The 15,499-nt window shown below is 44.3% G+C and overlaps 1 protein-coding gene across 2 annotated transcripts in view; it reads right to left on the bottom strand.

Annotated features, from left to right (window-relative positions):
• The window catches only part of KDM4B (lysine demethylase 4B), an 83,100-nt gene that overhangs the window by 29,083 nt on the left and 38,518 nt on the right, over nt 1-15,499 (bottom strand). The window contains exons 8-10 of one of the 2 annotated variants that reach the window (XM_027666564.1): nt 9,870-10,066; nt 9,354-9,386; nt 5,294-5,463 (exon numbers count right to left, since the gene is read on the bottom strand). In XM_027666564.1, coding sequence (XP_027522365.1) covers nt 5,294-5,463; nt 9,354-9,386; nt 9,870-10,066 — 400 coding nt within the window. The remainder of the gene's footprint in view (nt 1-5,293; nt 5,464-9,353; nt 9,387-9,869; nt 10,067-15,499) is intronic. The other variant, XM_027666565.1, reaches the window with a different exon arrangement.

Genomic DNA, 15,499 nt, shown 5'->3' with positions numbered 1-15,499 from the left:
AACATGTCCTACCATGGCTTTATTCCTCTAACATATCCCATCATGGCTTTATTCTTCTAACATATCCCATCATGGCATTACTGCTCTAACATTTCCCATCATGGTATTATTCCTCTAACATGCTCCATCATGGATTATTCCTCTAACCTGTCCCATCATGGTTTTATTCCTCTAATATATTCCATTGTGGCATTATTGCTCTAACATATCCCATCATGGCATTACTCCTCTAACATATCTTATCCTGCAATTATTCCTCTAACATATCCCATCATGGCATTATCCTCTAACATGTTCCATCATGGTTTTATTCTTCTAACATATCCCATCCTGCAATTATTGCTCTAACATGTCTCATCATGGCTTTATTCCTCTAATATATCCATCATGGCATTACTCCTCTAACATATTCCATCGTGGTTCTATTCCTGTAACATATTCCATCATGGCTTTATTCCTCTAACATATCCCATCCTGCAATTATTGCTCTAACATGTAACAATCCTCACATTATTGCTCTAACATGTCCCACCATGGCATTACTGTTTTAACATGTCCCACCATGGCATTATTGCTCTTATCTCATCATGGCATTATTCCTCTATCATGTCCCATCCTGGCATTATTCCTCTAACATGCTCCATCAGGGATTATTCCTCTCAAACAGGCCCCCTGAGAGCTGCAGACATCCAGCTGTGCCTCAGCACTGCCCTAGAGAAGCCCACGTTACAAAGAAAAGACTTGTGTCATTTCTATGGACTATTCAATTCTTGACTGGAGCAGAAAGGCTGCCAAAATTAATGTTTCCTAGAGGGAAAAATATCTAAATCCCTAAGAAACTGGACAGTGTGCCAAAACCCATGTCATTTATTACATTAGCCCCGACTCTGTATTTCAAGTTTTTTGTATCAGCAGCCTCCAAAGCTGGGGGCACAAAACCATCCACTGGGGTGCAGGAAGGAAATATTTTTGTACTGTTAACAAAATAAAATATATCTTTAGAGTAGCGTTTCTTTTATCTTTAGGTCTTCCTTTTTTAAATCTCTGTTTTTCTCTATGTCTATAACAGACATATCAGCACAGAAATACAAGTGTACCTGTGTATTTCTGTGCTATACATAAATAAGTGAGTATATAAACAAAGACATACATCAAGAAATGTGCTCAGATTTTTTTTTGCTGATGAACAGGTGCAATCCAAAAAGTTTGGAGGCCTCCATTCTGTATCATATTGTGCTAAACCTCTGGTCCTCCCTTTATTTGCAAGCCCAGCTCTTATCTGGGTATTACTGTGTGTCAACGTGCTCAACAGCCCCAGGAAATGAAGAATTAAACAAAGACACCTGAATCATTATTACCAGAAGATTTCTGCTGTAAAGTCTTTTTAAGAGATGCCTTTAAAGCATAAATCAGGCAGAGCACTGAGCTAAGCCTGTTACAGACACCACACCAGCACGGGATACTGAGATATCCTTTCCACTGTCCTTGTTTCTCCCAGCTCACTGTCACTCATTTGATCTGTACAGGTCTCTCACATGGCTCTGACAACACTTCTTGAACAGATAAACATCCCAATATCATCATAAAAGGCCCATAAAAGTCTTCCCCACCTCTCTTCCCAATGGAACTCTGTTATGGGAACCACACACTGATTTTCCAGCAGTGGTTAAAACTCCTGCTGGCCACTGAGGGAGTGTCTCAGGTTAGGACAGGAGCTGCCTTCACCTCTTCCCTCTGCCATGATGTGTGTTCCCACTGCCCAGCTCCTCCCTCACTCCAGGGATGGAGTCACCAGTTCCTCCAAAGGCAGGTAAACCAGAGGTGCTCACAGGCAGAGGACAGGGCTCCACTGATTCCACAGGAGATTGGTTTTCACCTCCAGATGCTGTGACAAAAAGTCATTTCCCAGAACAGGATGGGAGGAAGAGCTGATGACAACCACAGACAGGTTGTTCACCCCAATAATGATGTTTCACCAACCCCAACCTGCCCAGACCCTTCCACTACTACCCCAAACCTGACCAGTCAAACCCAGTAAATGGAAAACCAGATAAACCATCACACAAAAAAGAGGTGTCTGCAGGAGGAAGGGTGAACAACCCAACAATGAGATAAAGTGCCAATATCCCTGCTGAAATCTTCCAGGGAATACCTCAACCTCAGCATTTCCCAGAAGTCTGCTCTGGGATGACTTTATTTACACTAACTTATAAACATGGGAACAAGTCCAGCCCAAATAATTATAGCTGTGCTTGTGTAGGCAGTTCCTCAGATAAACTGGTTTGTTCTATCACAGAGAAAGGAATATTGAATTTCCTTAGAGAAACAAACACAGTGAATGAAAGGAAAATTGGATTTCTCCCCAGTTGCACAAAACCAGATCATATTTACTCTCCATACACTCTGAGAATTCTCTCCCCAACAACACCACAAATGCCATTCACCAGCTTTATTGACTTCTAAAGGGTAATTTGACAGCAGCTGGCACGTAGAACTGGGCTTAAAAGTCTTTGCATTAAGATGAACAAACGAGTTTGCAAGTGAATCTATAGAATCAGAAGCCAGGGAAAAGGGAGGTAAAATTCCAAGTGCCTGTCTTGGCTGTCCTGAACATTTCTAGGAAGGAAAGGGATCTGCAGGCACAAATCCACTGTAGGTTAACAGAGGAAGGTCTTTGCTGTCCTTCCTCGTGTAGCAGAGCTGGGACATGTGGGAAACACGTGTGACAATGTGGTGTCATGGACAGAAGTGTCCAGGGATAATGGGAAATGCTGGACAGAGCTCAGGAAAGCTGAGGAGCAGCTGAGGGAGCTGGGGGGGCTCAGCCTGGAGAAAAGGGGGATCAGGAGGGACCTTCTGGCTCTGCAGCTCCCTGGAAAGAGGTTGGAGCCAGAGGGGTTGAGCTCTGCTCCCAGGGAACAAGGGACAGGACAAGAGGAAACGGCCTCATGCTGTGCCAGGGGAGGGTCAGGTTGGACATCAGGAGGAATTTCTCCATGGAAAGGGTGCTCAGGCATTGGCAGGGGCTGCCCAGGGAGGTTTGGAGTCCCCACCCCTGGAGGTGTCCAAGGAAGGCCTGGATGTGACACTGAGTGCTCTGGGCTGGGGGACAAGGTGGGATCAAAGGTTGGACTCGATGACCTTGGAGGTCTTTTCCAACCTCAAAGATCCAGGGATTCTGTGATATCTGTGAGGGGAAGGGGTTTTGGTGAGGAAATCAAACCCCTTCCAGAGGACCCCACACCACAGCTTTGGGCAATGGGATTATAAAAAGATGCTACAGGAGCCTGGACTTCCTCCATTGCAGCAACATCTCCTGGGATGGGGTAGAGACAGTTAGAAATGGATTTCAGCACCAGAGGGAAGGTTTGTAGCCCAGTCTGCAGGACTCCTACCAGCCACAGCACCACAGGCAACACCTGCTGACTCACAGGAGAGATTTCTGCTGCTCAGCACCCCAGGAGAACAGCAAAGACTAAAGACTCTCCTTCCTCGTGTCCCAAGACAACCTGCTAAGAGTTCTGAATATATTAATAGCAACATAATAAATTATGAATGTAAAGCTGAGTCACAAAAACCAAAACAAAGCACCGTTAAGGGATCTGGGTCAGAAATCCTGAAAACCTCGAGTTATAAATACTCAGCTTGTCCAAATAACCAGCACGAAGCACAAGATGTACTTTGAATCCCTGATTACTCTGAAATCTCCTTCTTCCTCCTTTCTCAAGGTCATCTCTACTGGTGTAAACAGAAAATCAAGCCAAATTAAAACCAGAGGAATAAAGGAAGGGAAGGAGGTGGGGGGGGAGCTGAATTGCCACGAGCAGGACAATCCAAGCAGATGCTCTTTTCTTTTTTCAAGATGAAACCCTAAGACACTTGTGAAAGGCAGCAGGATGTGGAAAACTAGAGAAGCCATTGGGATTTAATTGCTATATTGCAGTGAGAAAGCTGTATATTTGCTAACAGCCACACCAAGCCTGTTCCAGTGGCACTTGCTGCAATGGTGTTGAAAATCAGCTTTTCCCTCCTGAGCTAAGAGTTAAAGAGCTCTTAAGATGTAGTGGAAGTGTATGATTTGGAACCTATTCAGCTAGAACAGAGTTTTTATTGTTCCTTGGCCATTCTAATGATCTCAGATCTGTCCCTGTCACTTATCTCTTGTCTCCGAAGAAAAATCAGCATTTTCGGGCCATTTATTCCAAGCATCAAGTGTTAAACTTGTACAAGAGCTCAGAGCAGACAATTTAACACACTGCTGCTGCTTCCAGGCTCAGGGCAATAGAAATTAAGTGTCTGCACTGTGCTGCTGCTCTGTGCAACAATGATTCTCCAACCCCTGATTTCCCCTGAAAAGAGGAAAATACACTGCCTAGTTAAGAGGCTCTGGAACTGAACAAAGCCCTCGATTCTCTTCCCAGAGCTTCCATAGATTTCCTTTAAGATCATTATCAAGGTTCTCTAAACACTTTGCAGCATCAGTTTCTCCAAGTGCTAAACAAATAATGGAATGTACACAATAGATTAAAATTAATTCACTTCTCGGAGAAGCCTCAAAGAGGGAGTGGATCAGACACAGCAACCACTTAACCACACACGTTAGGGGGGGAAAAAACAGCTTTTTCCCAGCAAAAATTGCAACTTTTGCTACACAGCCAAGAAAAAAGTGTCACAGAAAGAGCCTCCTGCTCCATGGGTGAGTTCAGGCCTTGGGAATAACCATAGGCAGGAGAAATCCCAAAGGATTGGGAGCTGTCATGGACTGGTTTTAATTTCAGCCATGCAAAGAAAGCTGGAAAGCTTCCCTGCTCCAGCTGGACTTGAAGAAACCCAAGTGGGACTCGTGTAGCAGCTGAGGATCCCTCCCAAGCTAAAGCTCCCTGGATTCAGCTTGTGAGAAATGGGAATAAATGGAGGGAAAGAGGAAAGATGAATTGCACAAGGCAGTGCACAAATCAATCCTCTTCAAGAGAAGGACGCAAAAATATATTTTATTTGTTTCCCTATGAAAAATTTTTTAAAAAATTCCTCCTGTAATATATATTTTTACAAACCTGTCATATTTTCAAACCTTACCAAGAAAGCTATTGGGACTGAATCCTTAAAGAGAGGGAAAAATCAACTGCTGCTGTGAGTGATGGTGTATTGCAGGGAGCATGGATTTAATATTGGGAAAAACTCTGCTGATATTTCAACAGAAATAAACAGCAGCACAGAAGTTATTTACACGAGATGTTTTGAGAGAGATAACTTGCCCCAACTCTTCACTGCCACCAGTGAGCAGGGCCCTCACCTTCTCCCTCAATCCCTTTGCTTCTCTCCTCTTCCTCCAGGTCTGTCCCTCTTTTCAGCTCCTCTTTTACTTTCACATCTTCCAGGGCAGTTTCAATGGCCATGACATCCCCCAGAGACTTCTGATCCTCTGTTTTGTGTCTCCTGTGCTGACTCCTTTTTCTGTGAGACCTGGAAGTACAAAAAGTGGGATTTGACATGAAAGCACAGCCTTCAATACAGAAAACCATCAGTCACTGACTTAAAAAAGCTGAACACAAAACAAAAGGATCTTCTTTGGAGTGAAAACACAAGGTAGTTAAAATAGCTACAGGGCAAAAGAGATATCTGAAAGGGAGCAGATGAACCTTGCATAACACAACATTTAAGATCCATTCTTGCAGCCATTAATTGTCTGGGTTTCCTGAAGAGCTTTTTCCCACCATTACTAATGTAAGCTCACAAGCTGCAGTCAAAGTGATTTTAATTGTGGGTTTAAATCTATTTTGCTTGTATTTCAAAATACAGATGAAAACTTGTTTAAATCTCTCTTTCATCCTCTGCCTCCATTCCATTATTTCGGTTCATTCTGGCCGTGCTCCCCTTTGGCAAACTGCTGGAAGTCTGCAAAGCATCATCTTCCAGCTCTGAGACATTACCCAGCACTGCCAGTTCCTAAAAAACACACTATAATGAATGTTCAGAGCAAAATCAATAGGCAGACTATGATTATTCAGTGGTATAATTCACAAGGTCCAAGGCCTTGAAGAAATCCAACTAAAAAATAGGTATATTAATATGATCAGACTAATACTAATGAGCCAATAGCAGAGCTGTTCATTCTTTTTAAAGTCAATGCCACTAAGAAAAAGAGATTACAGTGGCCACAATGGAAAATAAAATGCAAATTCAGAAGTCAGGATGATATTTTTTTTGGTTGGGAACAGAAGGAAGCCAAGCACCCACCCAGACACTCCCTCCCCACTGCTCAAGAGGGTCAGGGAGGGAAAACAGGAAGAAAAAGAGCCAGAAAACTTGTAAGTCAAGACAAATGCAGGTGAGGGAAAGAGGGAAGGATGAAAAGAGAAAGAAATAAGCCCAGGAAATGCACTCACCGTGTCCCCCAGGCAGAGCAGTGCCCAGCCAGGCTCCAAACAACCCCCACCTCAGAAGCCAAACCCCTCCTTCTTCCTCTCTCCCCCAGTTTTTATTGCTCACCATCACATTTTATGGCACAGAAGCTCCCTTTGGCCACTCTGGGCCAGCTGTCCCAGCTGGGTCCCCTCCCCATCTCTCACCCACCCCACAGAGGGGGGGGAAAATAAAGCCTTGACACTGTGCCAGCAAAACCAAAACCATCAGAGCCTTGTGAGCAGTGGTGTAGCCACAAATCCCAGCAACTCCATCCCAGCCAGTCCCAGTCCAGTGTTTTTACAGAACCCATCCAATAGCTCCTTGAATTTTGGGTTTAAGTCTAACATGCTCTCTTTTCAAAAGAGAGTGATTCAGAAACTTGTAATTTTTACCCCATTTTTAGCATGTAGACACTTCTTTTTGGGGGGGTGTGACAAACAGTCAAACACAACCAGTGCCTAAAAATGCAGAAAGGCTGAAATTCAGCTTCCCATCCTCAGAGCCCAGAAATTCAGCTGCTAATTAGATTTGCAGCACAACAGAATTAAGGGCCCTTAATCAGGTAACTGCCAAAGGAGGGAGAAAAAAAAAATTCCACCTGAGATGGAAGATGAATAGAAAAGCAGGTTGATCCATATGCACAGAGATTTCTAATTGCCAGACTCAGAGCATATGGTGGCTCTCCAAGTATAGATGTTGCCTTCACACCTGCAAGACAGTCATTAGCAGGAACACAGAGCTGAACCCAAAAGGATCAGCTTTGCTCTTCACCCATATTCCAAGTCCACATCACCTTCCCTGGAGGGGGAGGAAAGTCAGGTGGGAGGAGAAAATAAAGCTGTGAGACTCTGTCATTGCAGCTGGAACTTTTTTTGTAGCTGCAGAAAGCAGCAGAGTGGTGTCAAAGGGTGGTTTTAGGAAAGGGTGTTTTATTCCTGTGGGGTGGAAATGCCAGGCAAAAATGACAGCACAAAGCTTTATACTCACAGGAGATGAAATACTCACAGGAGCTAAAAAAAAAAAAAAAAGATCTTTTGGCAGTGCTCTTCTCACTCTGGAGTTGTGGGGAAGAGAGGCAGGAGGCTCTACATTTAAAGAAAGTGCTTCCAGAACTGCAGGCTGAAGGCTGAGCAGCTTCCCAGGTGAAGCTGTTCTGGCTCTGCCAGAATTCACACACCAGAAATGGGCTGTTGGGGACTGGACTGGACTAAAAACAGTCCCTTGCTGAAGCCACAAAGTAAACAAAGTTGAGTTTTTCAAGGTAACTAAGTCTGACTGACCTTAGAGAAGAAATAACACATCTCTGCAGAGTTTAAAAGCTCCATTTTCCAGGAGAGCTGACAAAAAAGCAGCGTTTGTACTCTTTGAAGAACAGTCCACAAAGTGACTTAAATTAAGTAGCTACAACTGTGAAGAGGTTTGGGCAGAGGTGAATCCCTTCCCTCCATCCTGCTGAGAAAAATCAGGCTTCAAGTAAAATGATGTCTTGGAAAGACATAAGCACAGGAGAGAAAGTACTGCTAAGGAGTATTGAACAACTTCAAAACTGCTTCAGGATAATACTGAAATAATCCAGGCAACACTGAAGAGATAAGGAAAAAATGTACCTGGATCTTTTGCAATAGGCTCAGGTTGAGAGAGAGGCTTCTCTGCTGAGGGAAAATAATCCTTGGTGTTCATACAGTACCTTACACTGTGCAAATATTTATATATATAAGTAACCCTTAACAGTGACAGGCAGCAAAGAGATTCCCAATTTCCAGATGAGGAAGGAAAAGCTCCAGGGACCCACTGGAGTTCAGTCATTGCCCAGAGAGCACAAATGGCAACTCTCTGAGGTTGCACTGCTTTTCCTGAAGCTCATTACAGAAGGAATAGCTGGAAACATCGTAGGGATATAACCTCTGGGGCAGAGCAATATTGCAGAGGTCAGTTATCTGCCAAATGCCATATTTACTGTGTCTTTGGGAGCATGGATTTAGTGGGGAACACACCTTTCCATTTCAGCATTTGTAAAATAATACTGGACAAAATACTTTATGTAGGGAACACAAGTCACAGGAGCCCCAGTCCAGGGCTCACTGGGTGACTGAAACTTCTGGAAGATGAACAGCAGTGATGGAGAAAGAAAGATAACACACTACTAAAAGTGTCTCTTTCTTTGATAAAATGCCTAAATACATCAGCTATTGTCCAATTATTAGGTTTTTAAATTGTTACTCAGGGTCCACATCAAAGATGGCCCCAGGACCTTATTTAACACTTTTTTTTTTCCCCTGGATTTCCAAGCAGTGATACTGGAACTGAAATTACCAGCAGAATATTACAAGTGGATGAAGCAACACAATTTCCAGAGCCTGCCAATGCTCTCAACCAGGAATTCAACAAATGCTAGATGAGAGCAGAAAGAAACCATGTGCTGCACTGCAGGTGCTTTGGGGAACAGGAATGAGAAAGATGTAAAAAAGTAGGATATGGGAGCATATGGAAGGGCACACACTTCACCTCAATTCCTTTAAAAATACAGAATCTTACTCTTCAAGTAAGCTTGAGGAGGAAGGGAAGTTCTCCCACCACCAGCCAATGTTCAAACCCCTCCAGTTCAATTCTACTCTGAGTCAGCAGCAGCATTTTTATGCTTTTATGAGTTGCCCTCATCTACAACCAGTTCTCATCACACCCCCTGCTAGTTCAGCAGATTAACTCCAGAATGAAAACCAGAGCAGGCACAAGGGAGCTGAGGGTCTCCAATGGCACAAGAGGTCACAGAAAACTACACCAAACCAAGAGAAACCTCGATGCCCAGAGATTTCCTGTGGCCTTTCAAAGAAGGTGATGTGAAAAAACTCAGTGAAAAAAAGGCAAACACCTCCAAGAGTTACTATTTTAAGAAAAACTCGACAGGAGAAAGAATGAAGTGATTGAAGGTGATGAGGGGAGTCACCTACCGGTGTTTGTTGTCCTCTTCCTCATCTCCTATCCTATAAAAGCAAGATTCCAACAGGAAAAGGTTAGCATGCCAAATTTTCCACTCGAGCATGCTGTTAACACACAAAACCCACAGACTTGGAGAAAATTAAGACAGATCAAAGGAAGCACAGAAAGGCATGCATAAAATCCCTTTTGCAACTGATGGGGCTTTTTTTTTTTTTTCCCCTTCCTGCCTTCTGATAAGTGAAGCTCTAAATGTTTACCATAGATTTTTTTGTCTTCCAGGAGAAGATGAGATGTGAGGGGGCACCCGGTGTCCTACTTTGGAGAATATGTGCTTTTATAACATTTAAAGGGAAGAGAACAATGAGGGACACATTACCCATGACAAATCACAAGAGGTATTGTATAAAGAGAACAAAGGGAAGAGGCAAAAAAAAGAGTTTGAACTATCTCAAACTAAGAATTATGGCATTTAAAATCTTAGCAATTAGAATCAAAGGGCTCAGACACGACGACTGTTTTCTCTTTACCTGCGGAGCAATTTTGCCTTCAGCTCTGCCTTTGTCTCATTCCAGGCATCCAGTTCTGGGCTGGTCAGAGCTGTGGGTTTCATGTGGTCCAGGACAGCAATGTCTTTGCCTTGTTTCCATAAATCATATCGTTCTGGCTGCAGGACCCTCACAAACACATCCATGGAGATCTTCACCATGTCCTTGCGGCACGTGCACTGCAAGAGACCCCCCCAACACAGGACACGTCACTCTGAGGGACTTTTCTCACCTCATCAGCCAAATTTTCCCTTTTCCAGAGGTAAATTAAGCCTCCCCAGTGTTGGCTGTAAGGCCTGCAGAGGGTTATTGGGAAGGGTCAATGCTGGGAATCACTTTGATGGGGGTGTGGGTGTTCCAGCTCCATGGAAAGCATCGACTCCACCTGCTCTGGGCAAAGCAGAGGCAGCAAAGCTGCCACACTCTCCAGGGTTAGTTGAAGACTCTTTTCCCAAGCATTTTGTTCTCCCTCTAAGCCCACCAACAGGCTTTCTGGTGGCTGACACTCTGCTCATCCACTCTCCTGCAGTCATTAGACAGCAATTACTTTGTCAGATCCAGACCAGGCCAGAGTCTGACCTGGCACCCACGTCCCCTCCATTAGCCTGTCTCTGGCTGAAAAGATATTATTGATATCACTTCATAACTGGGAAAGAAAAAACACCTTAGAGGAACAAAAGACTAACCTGGAGAACAGGACAGTTAAACTTCATAATGACACATCATGACATGGCACATCAATCCTGTGCAAGAGCTGAGAAATAAAGCTACAACAATAAGTCCAACCTGCACCTAAAGCATGTGGGCAGTGGGAGAAAATGGGCATTATTCATCTCAGCTGGCCTATGCTCATTAAAACTAAGCTGGAATTGCACCCTTGCCATTGCTCAAGCCAACATAAAGATACTCCCAAGTGGTTTTCCTTGGATATATCCATTTGCTGTCATGAAGCCCAGGGGATTCTCACCCTGGACACCAATCTCAGTGTGAATGGGCATTTAGTCTTTATAAACTTAATCAAAGGAAGGTAGAGGATGGGAAAGGACACAGGAAGCCCTCAATGCCCTCGTGGTTCTGGGGGCTGCAACCACAGCTCTGCTTTTGTGAGCAGCTGAGCCCCTTTTTAGTCCTGCTCTAAGGTACAAAGCTTTGCAGGGTGTGAACTGAGTTTCAACTTTGAGACTGAGGTAATTAGAGTCACTTTGCAGGACTGGTTTGGGGTTTTTTTCACCCTTCCTTCACACCTTTTCAAAATAATTCTACCCATTCTCTTCACGGAAATGCCTGAAATTAAACCTGTTTCTTCCTTTCTTCCTTCACTTTTCACCACCTTTATTAAAAGATTTATGGCTGTAGTTAAGAAGCCACTGAGAGTGAGAGAAAAGAGCCTTTCTGGACAGTTCTCCACTGTCCCACTTCCTCCCAACTCCTGTTTTCCATTTGGAAGGACCTCTGGCTGCTTCTGCTGCTCCGGTAACCCGAGTGGGAAGGAGTATTTATGGACAGGAATTTTCAGGAAAATTCCATCTATTTCATGAAAAATAGTGCAGGACAGAAAGGCTGGAAATGCAATTTGGCCAAAGCATGGCAGGAAAACACAGATGGCACCTGTGCTTCAAATTCCAGCCCAGGCAGGAGCTTCCCAGTGGCACCTCCGTCAATCCTGGCTTAAGGGATTTGGATTGAGCAGATTTTCAGTTCATTTTTCCTTAAGAAATTTTAAAAGCACCTGTGTAGGGCTACAAAGAGGAACACAGAGGAGCAACCCCGGCACAGAGCAGCAATGAGCTCTGGGGATTGACCTCCTCAGCCTCCACAGAGGATGAAAAACGGCTTAAAAGGGGAACAGGTCCATTTTGTGACGCTGACCTGGAACCAACAGGTCCTCACACATGTCATGCCTTCAAATCCTGCCCAGCAAATCCCAAGGCACAGGGGTCTAAAGGTCTCCAGAGCAGCTTCCAACCACCAGCAGCTTAAGAGTCTCCCAAAAAGTGTACACAAGGATTAGGGAGAGCCCACACGCCGCCGAGCTCTCAGAGTGCTGACTCCGTGGGCTGCATCTGCCACGTCCCACCCCCCCAGCAGCCTCTGCAGTAGCTGAATTCCTTTCTTTACACAAATCTACCATGATGTATGTTTATACTTCAATTTTAATTTAATTCTATTGCTTTCACACCAGCAGGCATGAATTATTTACAAAGCCTCTTTCCTCTGGGGCTTCTTCCAGCCCGGATGGTTTTATTTCCTCAGCTGCTGCAGTTGTGTCATATCCATGTTCCCATCATGGGCAGGAGATTTTTCCTTCCCCTCCCCTCAGACAGTAGGGAAATGCTGCTGGAATGCAGTAGGAAAAGGGAATGTGCATGTGGGTGTGAGGGGTGGCAGAGGGACAATGGGGGGATCAGGAGGAGACTGTGGGTAGAGAAGGGCAAGAAATTGCCTTTGCCATTAATTCCCTGCCCCAATCCATTAGAGCAGGATTAAAAAGGGCAAGGTTGTGTTTCCTGGCAATGACAGCCAATTCCACATATTGCCTTCCCCCTTCCATATACACAGAGTTATATTTCTTTCCAAGTATTTAACTGTGGTCATAAACACATGTATTTCCTAACAGATTTTATGTCTCCACCCCCCATCTCTGCCTATCCCTATCCTAATTTCTGCAGAACAAATCCCTCCATATTCCCTCAAACTCCAACACTTTTATGTCCCACTATAATTAAACTTTATAGGAAAAAAAAAGAATAAAATTGAACATGTCTACACTTAAACACTATCATTAGGGAGAGACACAAAACCTTGGTTTTTTTATGTGAACCAAAAGCAAACCCCAAAGCCCCAGTCTGGGAATTCACAGAATTCCTATGGACCAGTAGCCCTGGGAAGGATTTCAGGGTGATTTGGATCACCCAAAGCACAGCCCTGCACTAAATGGGAACATGAAGGATCCACCTTCCATGTCCAAATGAGAAACTCAAGGAACTCTGGGATCTAATCAAGTCTCATCCCGTCTCTTCTCCGTCCTTCTCCAGTTGGCAGCCAGACCCCTACTCCAGGCTCCTTGGGAGCAGCAGGGCTAGCAGAGCCACAGCTCAAACAACCCAGTGAACAGCAGAATATTCATAACTGGCATCTCCAAAGAGCAGCTGCAAGTCCTGAAAATGGGAGTGGAAAAAAAAAACCCCAAACCAAAAATCAACCCGGTTTTCAAGTTGGCTCTTTGCCTTTGGTCACAGGGGAACAAGAGCAACAAGACAAGGCTTTCCACAGTCACCAAAACTGCAGGAACTTGACTTGTTTCATCTTCTGAAGGCTTTTCCCAACCTCCCCTCTCCTTTTCCATGAGTTCATGCCTTTGCTAACCATAAGCACATGCAAAGGCAACTTGCAATCCAAGCCCATGGAAAAATACTGTAAGGAAATGCACCATTAAGCCCCTTTTCCAACCCAGAAACCCAACATTCTTCTTCTCCTTATTATTTTATTATCTGCTGCTCGAATTTGGAGCCTGTGGTAAAATGTGTGACCACACCAGGAGACCTGTCCCATCAATTCTAACTCCAAGACTGATAGTGGGAAATTTGTGGCTGTTGAATGTACAACCATTATCTTATTTGCAGTAGTTTCTAACATAAAAAACACAAATCAAATATAAAAAACTATATAAAATAACAGTCACATAGAACTACCGTCTCCTTGAAGTAATAAAATTAAATGATATATGGAAAAATGCACTAATTCAACTTCAACCACCAGCATTATTTATTTGAGGATATTTCTCTCAATTCCCAGCTATTAACACTAAACTGAACCTCAGCACTTTCATCACATATAAAAAGTTAATGTAAAATAAGCCTTTTCCATAGTCCCCAAAATTATATATTTGAAGTGGCACCTCTGGCTCTGCTGGAAAAAAACCCCTTCTTATTTAGATGAAATCAGTTGATAAGACACAGCTGAGTCTTTTTTGCCTTAATGGAAATTTAAATAGAAAGAACCCCACCAGGCTCAGAGTTGAACTTCTTACAGCTATTAAATGCCAGAGAAAAAAAATCTTTACTTAAAGCTTTTCTATCAGCTTTTCCTAACAATGAAGCCTAAAAGCAAGTTCCTGGGAAGGAGAGATGGTTCTGCTCAAAAGGCAGCTGAGAAACTCTCGCTGTGTGTTACAGGAACACACATTGCTAAGGCAGACAACACTCCTAAGCTTTTCTCCATGCATTTCCAGGAAAAAACAGAGAGTTTCAGCTTTTGGGAGAAACACAGAGTCCTCCCAGAATATATTCTTAAGTAGGAATCCAGTTTGTCACCATATTCCAGGTGTGTTGTTGAGATCTAGTTCAGGCTCATCCAACAGGACGAACAAACCAGTTTGGGTTCCGCTTTCCTTTTCCCTCCTGAGAGATGAATGGCAGGTATCCTGCAAGGAAATAAGGAGTTAAACTCCGAGGAGAAGAAGGAAAAACCTCAACTGCAGAGTTGGTGTGTTTAATGGTTGGTAGTTGAAAGCTTGTGGGGAGGAAGATGAGTCTTGACCCCCCGTTTGCAGCGTAATTACCGGCATCGCCGTAAGTCTCAACAACAAACCAGTTCATTAGGAAACCCACTGGAAACCCTTCCCAGAGCTTCATAAACAAAACAATTAGGCAAAGATTTCCATGGACTCCCCCTGGTCCCTGGCTGCAGGGCACACTTTCTCCTTGCCTGCTTCCTTAACGTGCTTCCAGGCGGATTTCTGTGGGCAGAGGAGTCGGGGAAGTGGCAAGTGGGGAGTGAGACTCATCCCACTCCTAATAAGAGGATTCTTGTTTAAGACATGATATAAATGCTGTGTGACTTGTTTCATTGTAGGCAAATAAAATAACAACCCCTCCCAATGGGAATCAGGCTTCTGCTGAGAGAGGACGTGGAGATTTCTGCTTTTTCCTGTTTGCAACCTCTGCCAGAATTCTTTATGTTTTACCATTCCATTACATCTCTGAGGATGCTCCTGAATTCATCTCCAGGACACACAAGACAAACAGGGGGGCAGGGGGGAGGATCACCTTCATGGGGACCTGAGTTCTGTGTCTCTGAAGAGGCTGGAAGAGCACAGGAGGAGGTTCAGAGCTCGCAGCAGCACTCCAAGAGGAGAACTCAGTGAAGCACCAGCTCCTTCCTGCTTTGACAGACTCATCCCAGCACAAGGGATAAACAAATTAGGACTTTTATCCAGTGCTTTTGACACAGTCTATGGTTCATCTCCAAAGCCAGATGCCCCTTGGCACGGGAATGATTGGGGCTGGGACTCCTGTGAGGGAGAACTGGAGGGAATCAGCTGCAGGAGCGTGTCCTTCCCATAGGGATTTGCTGCAGGCACAGGACACACAACCCACACTGCCCAGAAATCCCAGGGAGGGACTGGGACACTGTGCCAGCCCTGAAACATCAGATTCCAGGGGTTCAGGGCAGTTTTCCATCCTGGGGAACAGCAGTTCCCATCCCAGAGAGCAACAGTTCCCATCCTGGAGAACAGCAGTTCCCATCCCAGAGATCAGCAGTTCCCATCCCAGAGATCAGCAGTTCCCATCCCAGAAATCAGCAGTTCCCATCCCGGAGAACAGCAATTC

The sequence above is a fragment of the Corapipo altera genome, unplaced genomic scaffold, assembly GCF_003945725.1.
Source record: "Corapipo altera isolate COAL_440 unplaced genomic scaffold, ASM394572v1 193, whole genome shotgun sequence".
NCBI lineage: Eukaryota > Metazoa > Chordata > Aves > Passeriformes > Pipridae > Corapipo > Corapipo altera.
The sequence above is the reverse complement of the archived record's forward strand: the minus strand, read 5'-3'. Positions and strand labels throughout refer to the sequence as shown.